The sequence below is a fragment of the Ambystoma mexicanum genome, chromosome 11 (genome assembly GCF_040938575.1).
Source record: "Ambystoma mexicanum isolate Mex_15411 chromosome 11, UKY_AmexF1_1, whole genome shotgun sequence".
Taxonomy (NCBI): domain Eukaryota; kingdom Metazoa; phylum Chordata; class Amphibia; order Caudata; family Ambystomatidae; genus Ambystoma; species Ambystoma mexicanum.
In genome coordinates, this window is record NC_090934.1 from 1,163,567,840 (window position 1) to 1,163,582,650 (window position 14,811).

General features: G+C 46.4%; 1 protein-coding gene across 8 annotated transcripts in view; it reads right to left on the reverse strand.

The window, feature by feature from the left end:
- Positions 1-387: 387 nt before the first annotated feature.
- Positions 388-14,811, reverse strand: part of TLN2 (talin 2) — a 7,472,684-nt gene continuing 7,458,260 nt past the window's right edge. For 7 of the 8 annotated variants that reach the window (XM_069624483.1, XM_069624482.1, XM_069624486.1 and 4 more), the window contains one exon: positions 388-4,568. In XM_069624483.1, the coding sequence (XP_069480584.1) occupies positions 4,440-4,568 (129 nt within the window). In that variant the 3' untranslated portion in view covers positions 388-4,439. The remainder of the gene's footprint in view (positions 4,569-14,811) is intronic. The other variant, XM_069624484.1, reaches the window with a different exon arrangement.

Sequence of the window (14,811 nt, forward strand, 5' to 3'; positions counted from 1 at the left end):
CAGCCACGGGGAGCCAGTGGAGGGATTCCAGTGCCAGAGAGATGCAGTCCCTTGGCTTGAGGCCAGGGTTAAGTCTTGTGGTTCTGTTCTGGACGAGTTGTAGTGGACGGAGAGTAGAAGTAGGAAGATTGAGAAAGAGGCTGTTGCAGTAGGCCAGCCTAGAGAGAACCAGGGCTCTGGAGACGGTGAGCCTTAGGATAAAGAATAAAGGCAATAAATAAAGGCAATAAGAAAGACTACCACATAGACTGATCAGAATTATTTTTTTTAAAGATGGATTCAAATGGATAAACAAAAAGTGCACATGTTCATGTGTTAATCAACTCAGTGAGCATTCCACTGAGGAAACCAACTCAAAATGAAGAGTCTGAAACAGCCCATCCAAAATGTTTAACATGGGTCAAACCCTGACTTTATTTTTTTAAAGGAGTTTACCAACGATACATAGCTTTGTTCATTCTGAAATATATCAATATGAAAGAAGACACATAGGGCTCTTTTTAAATTACATGTTTGCATTTACCATATTGTATAAACACTGCTAACACAATGCACTATTTGTATAAGAGTGTCTAAAAACTTACCTGATGTCTATACTTTCAAGCAAGGCATTTAAATTCGGACAATAGAGCTGCTATTTAGTAGTATAATACCACAGGATTATTCTTAAAATCAAAAGTACAAGGACTCTTACAGTGGTTTTTACATTTTATTTATTTTCTACACTTAAATGTGACTGACTCACTGTGAGAAATGCTGCTTGACAAGATATATTTTTATAAACAGTAGGGTGAGCTGATCATTGCTAAGCCAACATTTGAGTCCTCACTGGTCACCACAACCTCTTTTGCCACAGTGAGTATTTACTATTGCTAAAAAGTATGCACCAAATATTTATCAGTTGGGTCATAAATAACAGAAATACTTGGATTTTCTATAAAATGACAATTTCCAATTTGTTGGTTCTGTCAGGTCAAGTTGTGAGGAATTCTCCCATAATGTATTTGGAGTATCAGAGAGCTTGAATCCACAACTCCACCAAAACACCTTGTGATGGGCAGATAAACACAACTTTCTGATATTAACCATCAGCTTGTGTGGGTTAATGTATTAAAAGTGCCGGGGACACAAATACTGATTCTGGTGACCAAACACAGGGCCTCATTCTGGCAGTGTGGGAAAAAAGTGGAGGTAATTCTGTTACCGCCACTTTTTTGGGCGATAATGGAATTATCTTAATTTTTGCAGCACTGCCAAATCACAAGTTTTTATGGATTTACCACCGCCAGAATTAATGAGTGGTAATTCTGCCAATCCTTTGCAGAAAAGTGAAGGATTTACCTAAAGCTGGAGGTAAATCCTCCACTTTTCCTCCAAAAATCAGCAGAATTCCCTCTCAGTAATTCCACTGGCGGTAATTCTGCCAAAACTACATAGGGGACTAACGCTGCCCTACCACCACTTCTAATCCCGTTGTAAACCCACAGGACCAAGTGGTGGTTAAGAGTAACCAATTCTGGGGATATTACCACCAAAATACCACAAAACTCAGAATGAGGCCAACTGTCTTTAATTAGGAGAAGCTGATCGATACTGGGTATGGTCAGGAGAATGATAAACAGCCATTTAAAGCAGTTTTACCTGAAAAGGCTAGTGCTTGGAAACAAGACGATCACTGAACCAAGAAACGGGAACCAGAGCTCTCCTTTGATAGTTTACATCAGCTTGTTTTCGGCAATGTTGAACCGAAGATACCTAGGGTGGCAGACACCAAGGCAGCACTGGAGCCGAGCTGAAAGTGTCCCTTATAGAATGCATATTGCGTTGTGCCTTCTCAGCTGTAAAACTATACCTGGGACCCACAGACATACCTTAAGTAATGTTTAAATGCGCAACACCCACCTTTTTCTAAAAAAAAAAAATAATGAATACTGTTCAAGTTATATGCTTCAACTCACACTTTGGATAAAATATGAAATAAAAAATACTGTAAATCCATCATATGTAGGTAAAGTGTAGGCGGTGCAGCCGGTATATCACTACTTAACAGTCATACTGGATGGGAAAGGTAAATGTGGTTTAAAAGGGGCGAGTGGCACTCAAAGGCACAGAGAAGCAAAAACTACCATCTCCTCAATTGTGAACTCATTAACCAATGGCTTGCTTCAGTATGTCTGAAAAGGTTGAGCTATTGCATGCACAAAGATCTCCAGCCTGGATCAAAAGACCACCACCCATGGGCTTTTAAAGATCTCATACCTGTATTATTGAAGTCATTGAAGGACACCAAGATATTGAAATTGCCAGGTGATACTCTCCACTCAATAAACCACAGCTGCCTTTCAAAGACGGAATCAAACGATTATAGCTTTATTACTTGGTAAAGATGCCTTGTGTCATGTCGTAACTAGACTATTTCTTCCAACACAATCTCAAAACACAAATCAAAGATTTAAATGTAAATACAAACTAATCAGAGTTCGGGTGGGTTTGTTTTTAAACATTGAACACATTTTGTGCTGAGGTCATACTCTGAAATTTTTAATTTTCCCAACAAAACATAGAAAGACATACAGAATTTGAACGAAGAGCAACTATTTTAGTTAAAGGACTTGTAGTATCATTGGGCCGGGAGGATAGCTCTGGAGCAACGGCTCACCTTGCAAGCAAGATGATGCTAAGCAACACAGGTACGATCCCCGGATCTGCGCTTAGAAACCTCTGGGTATTAAGTGCATTATAAATAACCAATTACAATACTGACCCATTTTGTTCCTGATTTGGTCAGGGGACATTCTTTAAAGGTATACAATCAAAGTATACTGTGTGTGACACACTGTAGTTTTCGGACATCCACCGAAAAACATCTTCAACAGCAGCATCCTTACAGGCAGCCAGTGGCGTCACCATGAATCAAATTTAGGAGGGGCACAGAGGGGGCCAAAGACAAAAGTAGGGTGGGGCACAGACAAAAGTAGGGGGGCCACTTATGAAAAGTAATGTGTGATGCCACAAGCACTCTTGCAGAGAGGCTTTTGTGCACACCAACTACCCACACCCCACTGCACTTCCCCTCCCATCAGAATGCAGGCACAAAACAATTCAGTGACTAATGGCCCATCATTAGCACTTTCATGGGCTACATTCTGATGGGAGGAGCTGCAAGCTGCTCCATCACTGCTAGCTTTGAGACAAAAGGAGTATTATATGCAGACATTTGCCTCAGTGAGTGTCACAAATAACACCACGAACAGAGAACAAAGTCACTGGTCGCCTTAGGGAGGGCACAAGGGGGGGGCACAGGTTGTGCTCCCCCCTCCCCAGGCCGCCGCTAACAACGCAACTGCGCGCAGAACGTGACAGTCCATATAATGTGGTGAAAATGAAGTAGAAATGCCATCTCTAGGATACGATGGAGGAGGAGTCCATTCAACCAACCACTTCGAATCTTACATGTGTACTTTATGCTTGTCCTCCAAAATAATGGCTATTATACTAAGAAGATAGTTTAAAATATATTTGTAAGAGAAAGCGATTTGCATTTGACATCGAGTGTTCAGGAGGCGCAGTCTATTTATGCCACAAAGCATTGTGGTATTTGATTTCTCCATGAAATAAAACCATCTGTGCTTCAATGCCACATGTGCCCACTTACTCTAAATGTAATGGTGACCGTGCTCCACACGAATGGGAGTCACGGGGAAATAGCATCAAATGACAGGAAAACGGTGATGCAAAATAAAAAAGCTCCTCTGCTGGTTACCTCAGAGCTGCACATACTGTGAAAAATCGTCAATGATTTGCTTAATATGTTCTGATGTTTTCTCAGTAATTTCACGCATTCATAGTAGCCTAAGGACAAAAAAATAATTCCCTGAATCAGATGTTGAATAATGCAACGCCAGCGTTGACAGAATGCTGTGCCTTCACGCAGATGTAATACAGAACATTGTTTCTTACTAAACTTTTTCCTAAATTGGGATACTTTCGGAAGGGAGGTTCCTAGCGGGTGGACCGTGCAAGGGGAAATAAAAACATGTCGAACTGTAATAAGCAAAACACAATCGGATGACCCGGACACACGGGCCTTCGTGCTGTAAATCTCGGTTTGGGTGACTTGTAACAGGCGTTTCCCCGGTGCACGATTCCTGCTAACACCAACAATCTGGCAAAACATAATATTGCTGCTGCTTAAACTTTCATAAACTCAGTGAAATGCGTCATCAATTAAGACGATTGGAAGAGTGAATACTGTAGTGTGAATTCCTTTCAACAATTCAGCAGTAAGAAATCCAAGAGGGTTGAACTGTCCTGCTTAAGGACCGCCACATTGTTACACACAGATGACAAGCATATCAAAGCGTTGTCAATGCAGTTTCTGTTGACGCAGTCTATTTTCTCTCCATCGCCAGTCTAAAATGTAAAAAAATGGCTTGGGTTTAGCTCCCGTCTTCTCGCAACTCTGTGGGTAGAAACTTATATTGTTGCTGACGAATCTGGGCTAGTTTCTTCCTTGCTTCTTCCAGTTCCCTTTCTTTCCTCAGCATCTCCTCCTGGGCTGCAATAATCTGGAGAGAAATAGAACACAATTACATCATAAATGGTGCTCAGGGTGAAGATGGGCAACATGGAAGTAGATTTATTGTGTCGCTATCAGAAGAAAGAGAATGTTTTTGCAAAGTGATTGAAAGCAGTGTCTGTGAAAACATGTTGTAATAATTTACGGACCAGCAATCATGTGAACTTTGGATTACGATATTAATGTATTTGAATAAAGTGTTTTTGCCTTACACACAATTTTCTAATGGGCATTCAACATTTGTCAAAACTCGCAACTCATATCTTCTCTATCAACAAGGATTTGTTGCGGCTCTCAAAATTATGCATAGAAAAATAGCACAAATCTGTTTCCAGTGAAATCTACATAGACATATTTGAACATACGTCAATTAGCTGATTTAGCCCTCGAGGAACAGAAGCAGTGTTGAACGGGGTATCCAGCAGTGCTCAAGTCGAGGATACACGTGGGTGGACGGAGTCCCCTCTACATTTTTCAGAGGGCACCTTGATATGCTCATTTCTGGTGGTATGTTATTGAGTCAACAAATGTTTCTTTTCACGACCAGAGCCGTTTTTATGGGAGGGCAAAAGGGGCTCTTGCCCAGGGCCCCCACCTTGGAGGGGGCCCCTACAAGGCTACCTGATCTAAAGTAAGATTCCATTGTTCACCTGACGTGCGCCGTGAGGCCTTTGGCCGATTTGGCGCGTTATCAAGAATTAAAATAAATAAATATAAATAAATAAATGGCACAGGCCAGGAGATTTTATGCCATGCTGCTGAGGCGCTAAACCTATTGCCTGTCTGTTTTGACAAGTACATTCTGCCTCGATCAATTAATCATGTAATGCTTTCTGTGTTCCTGTGGGAATTAGTTGATCATGTGCCAAAGTTGAAATCCATATTAATAAATTCAGTGCCACAATGGTTCAGAAGTTAGCTCATTGCAGAGATATGTGTTCATATGAAAGATTAGAAGAGCACATTCCAGCACGGCTGGCTGACCCTTTCCTATGTCTGAAGTTTATAACCACTTCTAATCTCAGTCTGTCTGGATAGAGATACCTTCCTGGTAGCTTCTAATCTGCATTCACTATCCATGCTATGCTATGCTATGTGTAGCTTTCTCCTTCCTTACAATTGGTCTACTCTATCCATGCTTGAGCACTTTTGCATTCTCTGAGGCAGCTAATGTGAGTTATCTGCTTATTCTGGGTTATATGTACCTTTACATACAGTCCTGCATTAATACTACAGGCTGCATACCTTCCCGGATGCTATTGATAAAAAGTATCCTGTTTCTACGCTGTTGCTAATGTTGGCCTTCAAATGCTACTTGTTTATCATTCTGATTCGAGCAAGAATCAAGAGGGTAAGAGGACTTAAAGGGAGTAAACATGCTTATTTTGAACGATATGATCTGATTTGCTATAATATGGCATCTATAACGCGCCTATACACAAGTGTTTCAAGGCGCGATGAGGCAAGGGAGGGGGGAACAGAGGGAAGAGAGAGACAACGATCTTACTAGGCCAGGTGACAATGAGATCGCGCAAGTGCAGGGGAAGGGGGAAGGGGAACATTTCAGGGGGAAAGGAGGAGGGGCAGTGCAGTACAGTACATAGGATCGACAATCAAAAATAAATAGAATAAATAAGTAATAAGTAAAAAGTGCGGCCAGCTGGTGGCAAGTGCAGGGGTAAGTGCAGACATCAGGTGTCAAGTGCTGGTAGGGGACTGTAGGGATATAGAAAACAGTCCCCAGGTGTGGAGGTTGACAGGGAGGCAGTGAAGGTGTGCAACTGGCGGGGGAGGGGACCTGGGCCCAAGATCACAGGGTGGCCAGGTGACCAGTGCAGTTTCAGTTCCAGCCAGGAGTTCAGCAGGGGAGAGGAGTAGAGAAAGCAGAAGCAGAGAGGAAGGTTTTGAGGTGCTTCCGGAACCAGAGATGGTTCTCCTCAAGTTTCAGGGAGGCTGGGACGCTGTTTCAGAATGAGGCCCCAGCCAAAGAAAGAGATCTACCACCAACTCGTTGCTTGGAGAAGCGACTGACCCTGAGGGAGTTGGAGGCAGATGAGTGAAGAGCTCGAGAAGGAAGATATTTAGGAAGCAAGAGTTGAAGATATTGAGGCCACAGGCCTTGTGGACAATGCAGAGGGTTTTGAACTTAATCCTCGCTGCCGGGGGGAGCCAGTGCAGAGATTTCAATCCTGGAGAGATTCAATCCCGGGGTTTGAGGCCAAGGACAAGTCTTGCAATCCTGTTCTGGATGAGTTGCAGAGGGCGGAGTGTAGAAGCAGGAAGATTTAGAAAGAGGCTGTTGCAGTAGTCCAGCCTAGAGAGAACCAGAGCTCTGGAGACAGTGAGCTTCTGGGGGAAGGAGAGGAAAGGAAGAATACCTCTCAAGAGGTGCAGCTGGTAGTCTGACTTTTTAGAGATGTCAAAGATGTGAGGAGCGAAGGAGACTGTGGAGTCAAAGAAGGCCCCGAGGATTTTAGCCAAGAGAGGCTGGCCAGAGAGCGACAGGAAAGGAGGGAGCAGGTGTACCGATGAGGAGTATCTCAGTTTTACTGGCATTAAGGCAGAGATCATTGGTGGCACACCACTCCTGGATAACAGCCAGATGAGAGGAGAGTTGATATGCGAGGCCTATAGGTTATGATCACGGTGGGGGGTTGGCGGGGGCACCAGATATTCTTGATAACTTAATGGTTTTTGTTTGCTGGAGTGGGGCCCCAAAGATGTCCATGCCCAGGGCCCCAAAAATGCTTACGATGCCCTGTTTACGACTTGACCCCTGGTATCCAGAGAGCGATGGAGATGTATATACCTTTATCTTAATCTCTTGAATTTTAATATGGGTAGAGCAGTGAACAGCCTTGTTTGGGACAGCCTGCATACCTTAAGCAAGTCATCATCAGCGTTGTGCATCAATGGGCAAAGAAGCACTTTTAGCTTGAAGGAGATACGGTAAACCATACATTTCGACACCAAGAGGCTAGGGAACAGCATAACAAAGAGCATGTTTCAGTATTCAGACAGCAGCACAATGCACTTGTGCAGAGACTTGAATGAGGCCTTGGTATATGTGTCTGATCTAAGAATGATTTTTATTTTATAATTCCCTCAAAACGTGGATCTAAGACCGTGGGACACAGAGAAAAAAAAACAAGAGCCTAATCAAATCTGGTCCAGACCAAAAACTCCAAAAGGGGTTAGGGTAGGGCAGCGATGAGGAATCGGTGGGAGGAACATTTATCAGATAAATGCTACCTAGAGGTAAGTAATTTTTTCTTCTAATGGATTACATCCTCCCACAGATTCTTCATATTTTAGAGACTCCTAAACAGTGGAGGACTGAGGATAGGAACAACACCAGCTAAACCAGAAAACTTTGAAGGGCAGCTCTACCAAAATGAGCATCCTGACCAGGCATTGGATTCAAGCAGTAATGTTTTGCGAACGTGTGCAAGAAAGCCCACGTCGCTGCTTGGCAAAGGTACGGAACAGGGACTCCACTTTGCAAAGCCGAGGTGGCAGCCAATCCCCTGATGGAGTGTGCCGCGAGACCCTCAGGCACCTACTTACCAGCCAGATCAGAGCATTCTGAGATGCAGACAATGATCCACCTTGACTGGGGCTGTTTGATCATGGCCCTGCCAGCACACAAGCACCATCATAATCAATGAAAAACTGGTCATCCTTCCTGGCCTCCATCGTCCGAGATGCATAGAAGCTGAAAACTGCACCTGGGCTGCAGAGGACCTGGATAGAAATGTTCCTCTGCCATGGAAGGGTGAGCGGGAGGAAAGAAGACAGGAAGATGGATCTTTTGAGAGATGGAAATCGGAGACCACTTTTGGGAGGAAAGGCACGTGCACCCACAATGTGACATTGTCTTTGGAACTCAACAATCTAGCAGACGTGATGGCAACCAGGAAAATCACCTTGAGGGTGAGCAAGCGCAATGAACAAGAAGGAAGGGGCTTAAACAGAGAGACGATTAGAAATGTTAACACTAAATTTAAATCCTATGCTGAAAAAACAAACTGGGGGAAACTGATTACAAAGACCCCTTAGGAAATGCATTGCCGTGGGGATCGTGAGAAAAGAGCCTTTGTTGGGGGTCCTCTTCAAAACAAAATGGCAGCAAGATACACCTTTACAGTGCCAATATTCAGGCCTGCCTGGTTCAAGGAAATCAGAAAATCCAAAACAGAGGATGTAGCGTGAGCAAAAGGATCCAGATCCCTCTCCTAACACCAAGCTGAAAACATACTCCACCTGCAGGCAAACATGGATTTGGTGGTGGGCCTCCTAGCAGAGAGAAGCACATCTAGGACATTCTCGGACAGATCCCACCTCTTATACGTCAACGTTTTAGAAGACAGGCATGAAGGTTGAGGCTGCAGAGGTTTGGGTGCAGGACCCACCGATCCGACTGAGAGAGTAGGTCTGGCCTCTGCAGTTGGCACCAGAGATGGCAGATGGCCATGTCCAGTAACTCTGGGTACCACGTTCTCCAGGCCCAATCTGGGGCAATCAAGATCATTGTGGGCCTGAACAGGCGTAGCCTCCTGAGCCAGCGGAATAACAGGGATTGGCGTGTATGCATATAGAAGGTTGAAGTCCCACTTGACTGACTGTAACGCTCACCTGGTATCCACGGGGACGTCACTCAGCCTGTTCTGATCTCTTACAACCTCGAACCCTTCCCTGGAGTCTACTCGACTGGAGACTGGGCCTGAAAAACAGGATTGGTAGAGTTTAACTCCCTATTGTCTCTGTGTGCTTGAACCCCTTCTTCCCCGGGGTCCAACCCTTCCCTTTGATCCACAGCTCACCTTGTTTTCTTGGAAAGTGTGCTCTCTGTCCTGCTTTCAGCGCAGGGGCGCGTTTATTGATGTAGGCTCGTTGCTGCCTAGTTATTTCACTGGCAAGAGTCCAACAGGTAAATATAATGAGTCTTTTAAACACTTCTCTAACTTCGTTCCTTTCCTTCCTTAGATGATGGTCGGCATCCGGGGATGGCAGCGTGCTGCTGAGATGAGTAGCGCTGAAGGTGAGTGAGAGCGCGATGTGTGATGCGACCCTTTTGTATTTGTATTGAACTGAGTTCTTTTTCTGTGTCTTTTAGGTGCCGCGACGTTTTCAGCGTGGATGCCGGTTATGAAGAAGAATGCGGCGAGTAAGCGCGGTATGCGGCGCCTCTCGATGTTTCCACGCTAACCTGGAGTGTCTTTTCCCTCTTGCAGATGGATGAGAAGTTCCGGAGACAGAGTTCCCCCAGAGCGGCTGGGATTCAGGTAAGTGTTTGAAGCTCATACAGTCTTTACAAATAAGCAAAGATTTGCTGAATGCTTACTAATGCCTTTTTTCTGTTCTTTTCCCTTTTCCTTAGGAAGCGGCGTGCCGGGATGGGAATGACACTGCCGAAGATGCCCACAGAACAGAAGGAGCGATGAATGATGGGCAGAAGCGCCGCAAGGTAAGGCTGTTCCTAACCGTGTTCTTGTTCTTGCAGGAGCTGAGCACAGAAGAAAGATGCAGGCCTACTGGAGACCGATCCGAACATGGTGAGTGTCACGCTGCAGGTGCAGAAAACACAAAGCATGTTTCTCAGCCTGGGCGTGGCTTGAATAATCTCTGGGTATCCCCGGTGACTCTGGGCTGAACCACACCCAAAAGACTAGACTGCACATGCAGTTCTGGGAACCGAAATATGTGGGGGCATCCATCTTGTCCCCATCAATGCACTACAAGTCCAATCCCCAATGTTATCCTATGGGAGTGAGTGAGTCTGGTGCCACAAGCGCCAAGTCTGACTCCAAGTGGATCTTTGGAGGGATGGAGAGGCCCTTGAGGGCCATGTAGGTGATCGTGGCCTAGCTCCAGCCTGACATCTTGGAGGGCTGGGGACATGAGGGGCAGGAATCATGACACTGTTAAGGCGTCCCCCCAAAGTACCCTGACTAGGAAACTCCCTGGTGAAAAACCACTTGCACTTTCTATTCACATTGGAAGCAAAGAGATCCACTCGAGGAGTCCCCCAAGCGGGAGAAAATCTCCTCTAGAGTTTCCTGAGAGAGCTCCCATTCATGAGATGTCGAAGATGGTCTGCTCCAAGCATCCACTGGCCCATTCTCTTTGCATCCAGATGAGCTGCCATCAGAGACACGTTGTTCTCCAGAGCCCAGTACAGGGGTCTGTAACCAATGGATCTCCAGATGTTTTGAACTACAATTCCCATGATAGCTGGCTATTATGCTGGTTATGGATGTAGTGGTAATCCGAAATATCTGGAAAGCCAAAGGTTGCAGACTCCTGGCATAGAACCACAAACGTATTGCTTCTATGAATAGAGGCAAAGAGCCTACACCACCTTGTTTGTTGAAGTAGTTCATAGCCGCTGTGTTGTCTTTGAGGACCAGCAAGGTCTTGCCCCGTACAGAGGGTAAGAAGGTGACAAGGGCTAGCCTAATCATCCTTCACATCAGCAAACTGATGTGTTCACGGCACTCCGATGGGGACCACATGTCACTCACCATAAGATATTGGAGCTAGCGCCCAGCCCTTCAGGCACACATCATGATCAGAGTCAATTGGAACCAAGGTTGTTGGAACAATGTTCCTCTCAGTAGGTTGTCTTTTTGGACAGCCAGTCCTGGTCCCTGGACTATCCGAGATCTGATGTCTGTCCCTGAAACAGAGACCATTGGCAACTCAGAAGCTACTGAAGCAACCTCATGCGCAACAGGGCCTCTTGCACTACCAGGATGAAGGAGGCAATAAGACCCAGCAAGCACGGAAAAGGTGAAGCAGGAACAATTTCCTGAAAATGGAGACATGAACCATCTTGGAGATGTTTGCCCCTCTGTCCTCGGGCAGGAAGGCCCTGCCCAGGCGAGTCTCCAAGACCGTCCCGATGAATTGGAGGGATTGGGACTGCAAAATCAGAGACTTCCTGAAGTTTAGAGAGCAGCCCCTGCTGTGTAATAGGCTGCATATATGGTACAAGTGTGCCAACGCCTGGTCTTGGGAGCGAGCTTGGGCGAGCGAGTCATCCAGATAGGGGAACACATGGGTGCTCTCCCTTCGGAGGCAAGCCGCTACCACTGGCAGCAGCTTGTTGAAAACCCAGGTGCTGAATAAAGGCCAAACTGCCAATTGACCTTCAATTGGCAGTGGATGTTCCCCAATTCGAATCTCAGGAACTTCCTGTGCTTTTTGTAGATGGGCAAGTCAAAGTATGCATCCTGGTGATCAAGGGATACACGCCAATCCTGCAAGTTCATGGCCTGAATTACCTGGGCTAGACTGACCATCTTTGACTTTTCCTTGCACAGGTACACGTTTAGAAGCCTCAGATCCAGGATGGGGCATAGAATTCTGTCCTTCAGCACCAGAAAATATGTAGAATACCAACCATTGTCTTGTTCTGAGTTGGTTACCGGGTTTACAGTCCCGTTTGGCAGAAGCTGATGAACATCCTCCAAAAGGGGAAGATCTGGAGCCAAGTATCGGCTGTCTGATGGGTGGTCTGCAGTGGACAGTATCCTTGGTGAATAACCTGTAAGGTCTAGGCATTGGAAGTGATAAGCATCCATTCCTTGCCAGAGTGGGATATTCTGCCTCACACAGGGGAGTAATGGTGAAAGTCTGATTCAAAGAGGCTTTGCAACAGGCGCAGCGGAGGGGCAGTGAAGGATGAAGCACTTTCACTGGGGGGGGCACCTCGACCCAACCCCTGTTGAGGAGGCATTGCAACTGGGGGGGGGGGGTTAGGGCATTAGCAGAGGCGGTTTGTGCCTTCCCTCTGCAGGCATGGGAGGTGAAGGGTTGAAAACCCCTGCCTCTGCATGCATAATCACAGTTTTCTGCTGCTGGACAACCAGCCCCCGGATACTTTGCAGTCGCCTTCAAAGCCTGGAACCTATGGAGGGCCTCATCTGTGCTTGTGCCAAACAGGTTGTTGCCATCAAAGGGCATGTCCAGAGGTTTTTGCTAGCCACGCGGGGTAAGACCTAATGTACGCAACTAGGAGTAATGCCTTTGGAGCGTGCTGGTAGTCATTGCTCTGGCCATGCATCCTAAGGGGCCCAGGCCTAATTTGTCGAGAGGCCTCTTTGCCGTCCTTGGCCACAGCCTCAAATCCTTTCCTAAGGTCACCTTGAGGGATGTGTTTCGCTGCCTCTGAGATGACAGACCAAAGCCAAAAGGAGAACTTTGACAGGGCACAAGATGTGTTAATGCATTGCAGGTCCAGGCTAGCCAAGCCCAAAACATTCCTACCCCAGGCATCTAGCCTCTTGTACTCTCTGTCAAGAACAGAAAGGAGGTAGTCTTTAGGTTTGCTGTGGCAGCCTGAACCGCCAAGCTCTCTGGCCATGCCTGGAAAGACAGGACATTTTGGTTTGAAGAAGCCGTTCAGTGATTCTTAGTAAGATCCCGGCTTAAACCATAGCTCCAGAAATACATCTTCAACCACCTCATTGAAAGGCAGCAGTGTCTCCTTATGTGGGCCCTCGCCAGAATATCAGGTTGCTGGTATTACACCTTGGGATGAGAGTGTGCCAACAAGCCCAGGGTATCTACCACTTTGATTAATTGATTGACTTTGGCAATAAGGCGCTACCTGAGGCTTGTCTGGTGTAGAAGCAGGGAGCATGTGCCATTCTGGTGTGGTGTCCAGGCCACTTACATCCTGCAAGTCGGCCACAAGATCCACCAAGACCTCTTGTTTAGCACAGAACTCCTCCAGGAAGCCTTACTTCCCTAGGTTGTAGGGGTTTCATACCAAAGGTGATGGGATCCCATTTGTCATCATAGAGTTCTTGAAGACATGTATTCACCCCAAGGGACATGGCATATTCACGAGGAAGTCCGGCACCATCATTACCAGCCGGTGCTGTGGGTGGAGTAGTCGAGGTCAGGGGACCAGCGTCCCGAGATGGAGTGGTGTGACCAAGAGATGGAACTTTACCCATCAGTTATGTAGTCGGGCCCAAGGGAGCATGGCTGTGTGCCAAATCGATGGTGCCGGGCCCAAAGCCAGTGGTGCCAGGGCCTGGGCACAGATGTCCAACATCTTGATCTTGAGGTCCTTGAGGGTAGAGGATTGGGTGGAGAAAGGTACCTGTGGAGTCTCCACCATCAGAGTTTCTCTGGAGTGGTGACTTCTTCTACGAAGAGGAAGAAGTTGTGCCTTGCGGGAAAATCGCTCCCAGCACAATAACCTTCGTCTCGTCGGGCTCCCCGAACAGTCGGAGGGATCAGACCTCGAGGCATACGCTTATCGCCTATTCTAGGACCACCTACACATCCAAGATCTAAGGACATACATGATCGAAAGGATCCACAGGGCCCCCATCCCAGGAAAGGAGGGTTTTGGTTGTTTTGACCGAATCTAATGGTTCGCCTCAACCATTAGATCTAAAAATGCTACCACCAAAGGTTCGAACACCAAAAGTTTGAACCTTTGGTTACCACCATTGTAAAGAAAAAAACGGTCGCTGCGGGGGTGTTCCCCACATTGCCCGTTCACTATACTTCATAGTATAGTGAGCAGGGGTTGGGGGGACACCCCGCAGCCTTCCGTTAAAAATAAAAGAAAGAAAAGGACCCTGCAGCGCCGGTTCCCGATCACGGAAGTGAAAGGGAACTGGTGCTGCAGGAACCCAGCGTGAAGAAGAAGGTAAGTGGGGTTTGTTTATGTTGGGGGTGTGCCGAGGGTGTGTTATGGGTGTGTTGTGTGTGTGGGTGTGAGTATGTAAGTGTGTTCGCATGAGAAAGGTGCAAACATTTGGTAGTTCGCACCTTTCTCATGCGAACGTTCTGGCCACAGCAAATTCAGCCGCGGTCGGATTACTTATAATCAGCAGGAGATCGACCACAGCCCATTACAATGCGGCTCCTTAAATTCCAACATAAGGTAGCCATCTTGCGTTCTGCCACCGAAGTGTCCCGACAGAGGAAGAGATTTGATCCCCTATTTGTGGCATTACAAGGCACAAATCACAAATACTATTTGAAATTCCCTGCCGTCTGGTGCATCCATTTGGACAAAAAATTGCAATCCTTCAATGACCCAGAGGATTCTTGGTGCCTCTTACGGCAACAAGAACTTGTCTCCACTGACCTTTCCCACCGAAACCGAGGGCGAGAGACCAACCCACCACTCAGACTCTTCACAATGGGACCACCAACAACAGCAACGATTGGGAGGCAAAAGACAATGCTCTGGCAGATGCCCA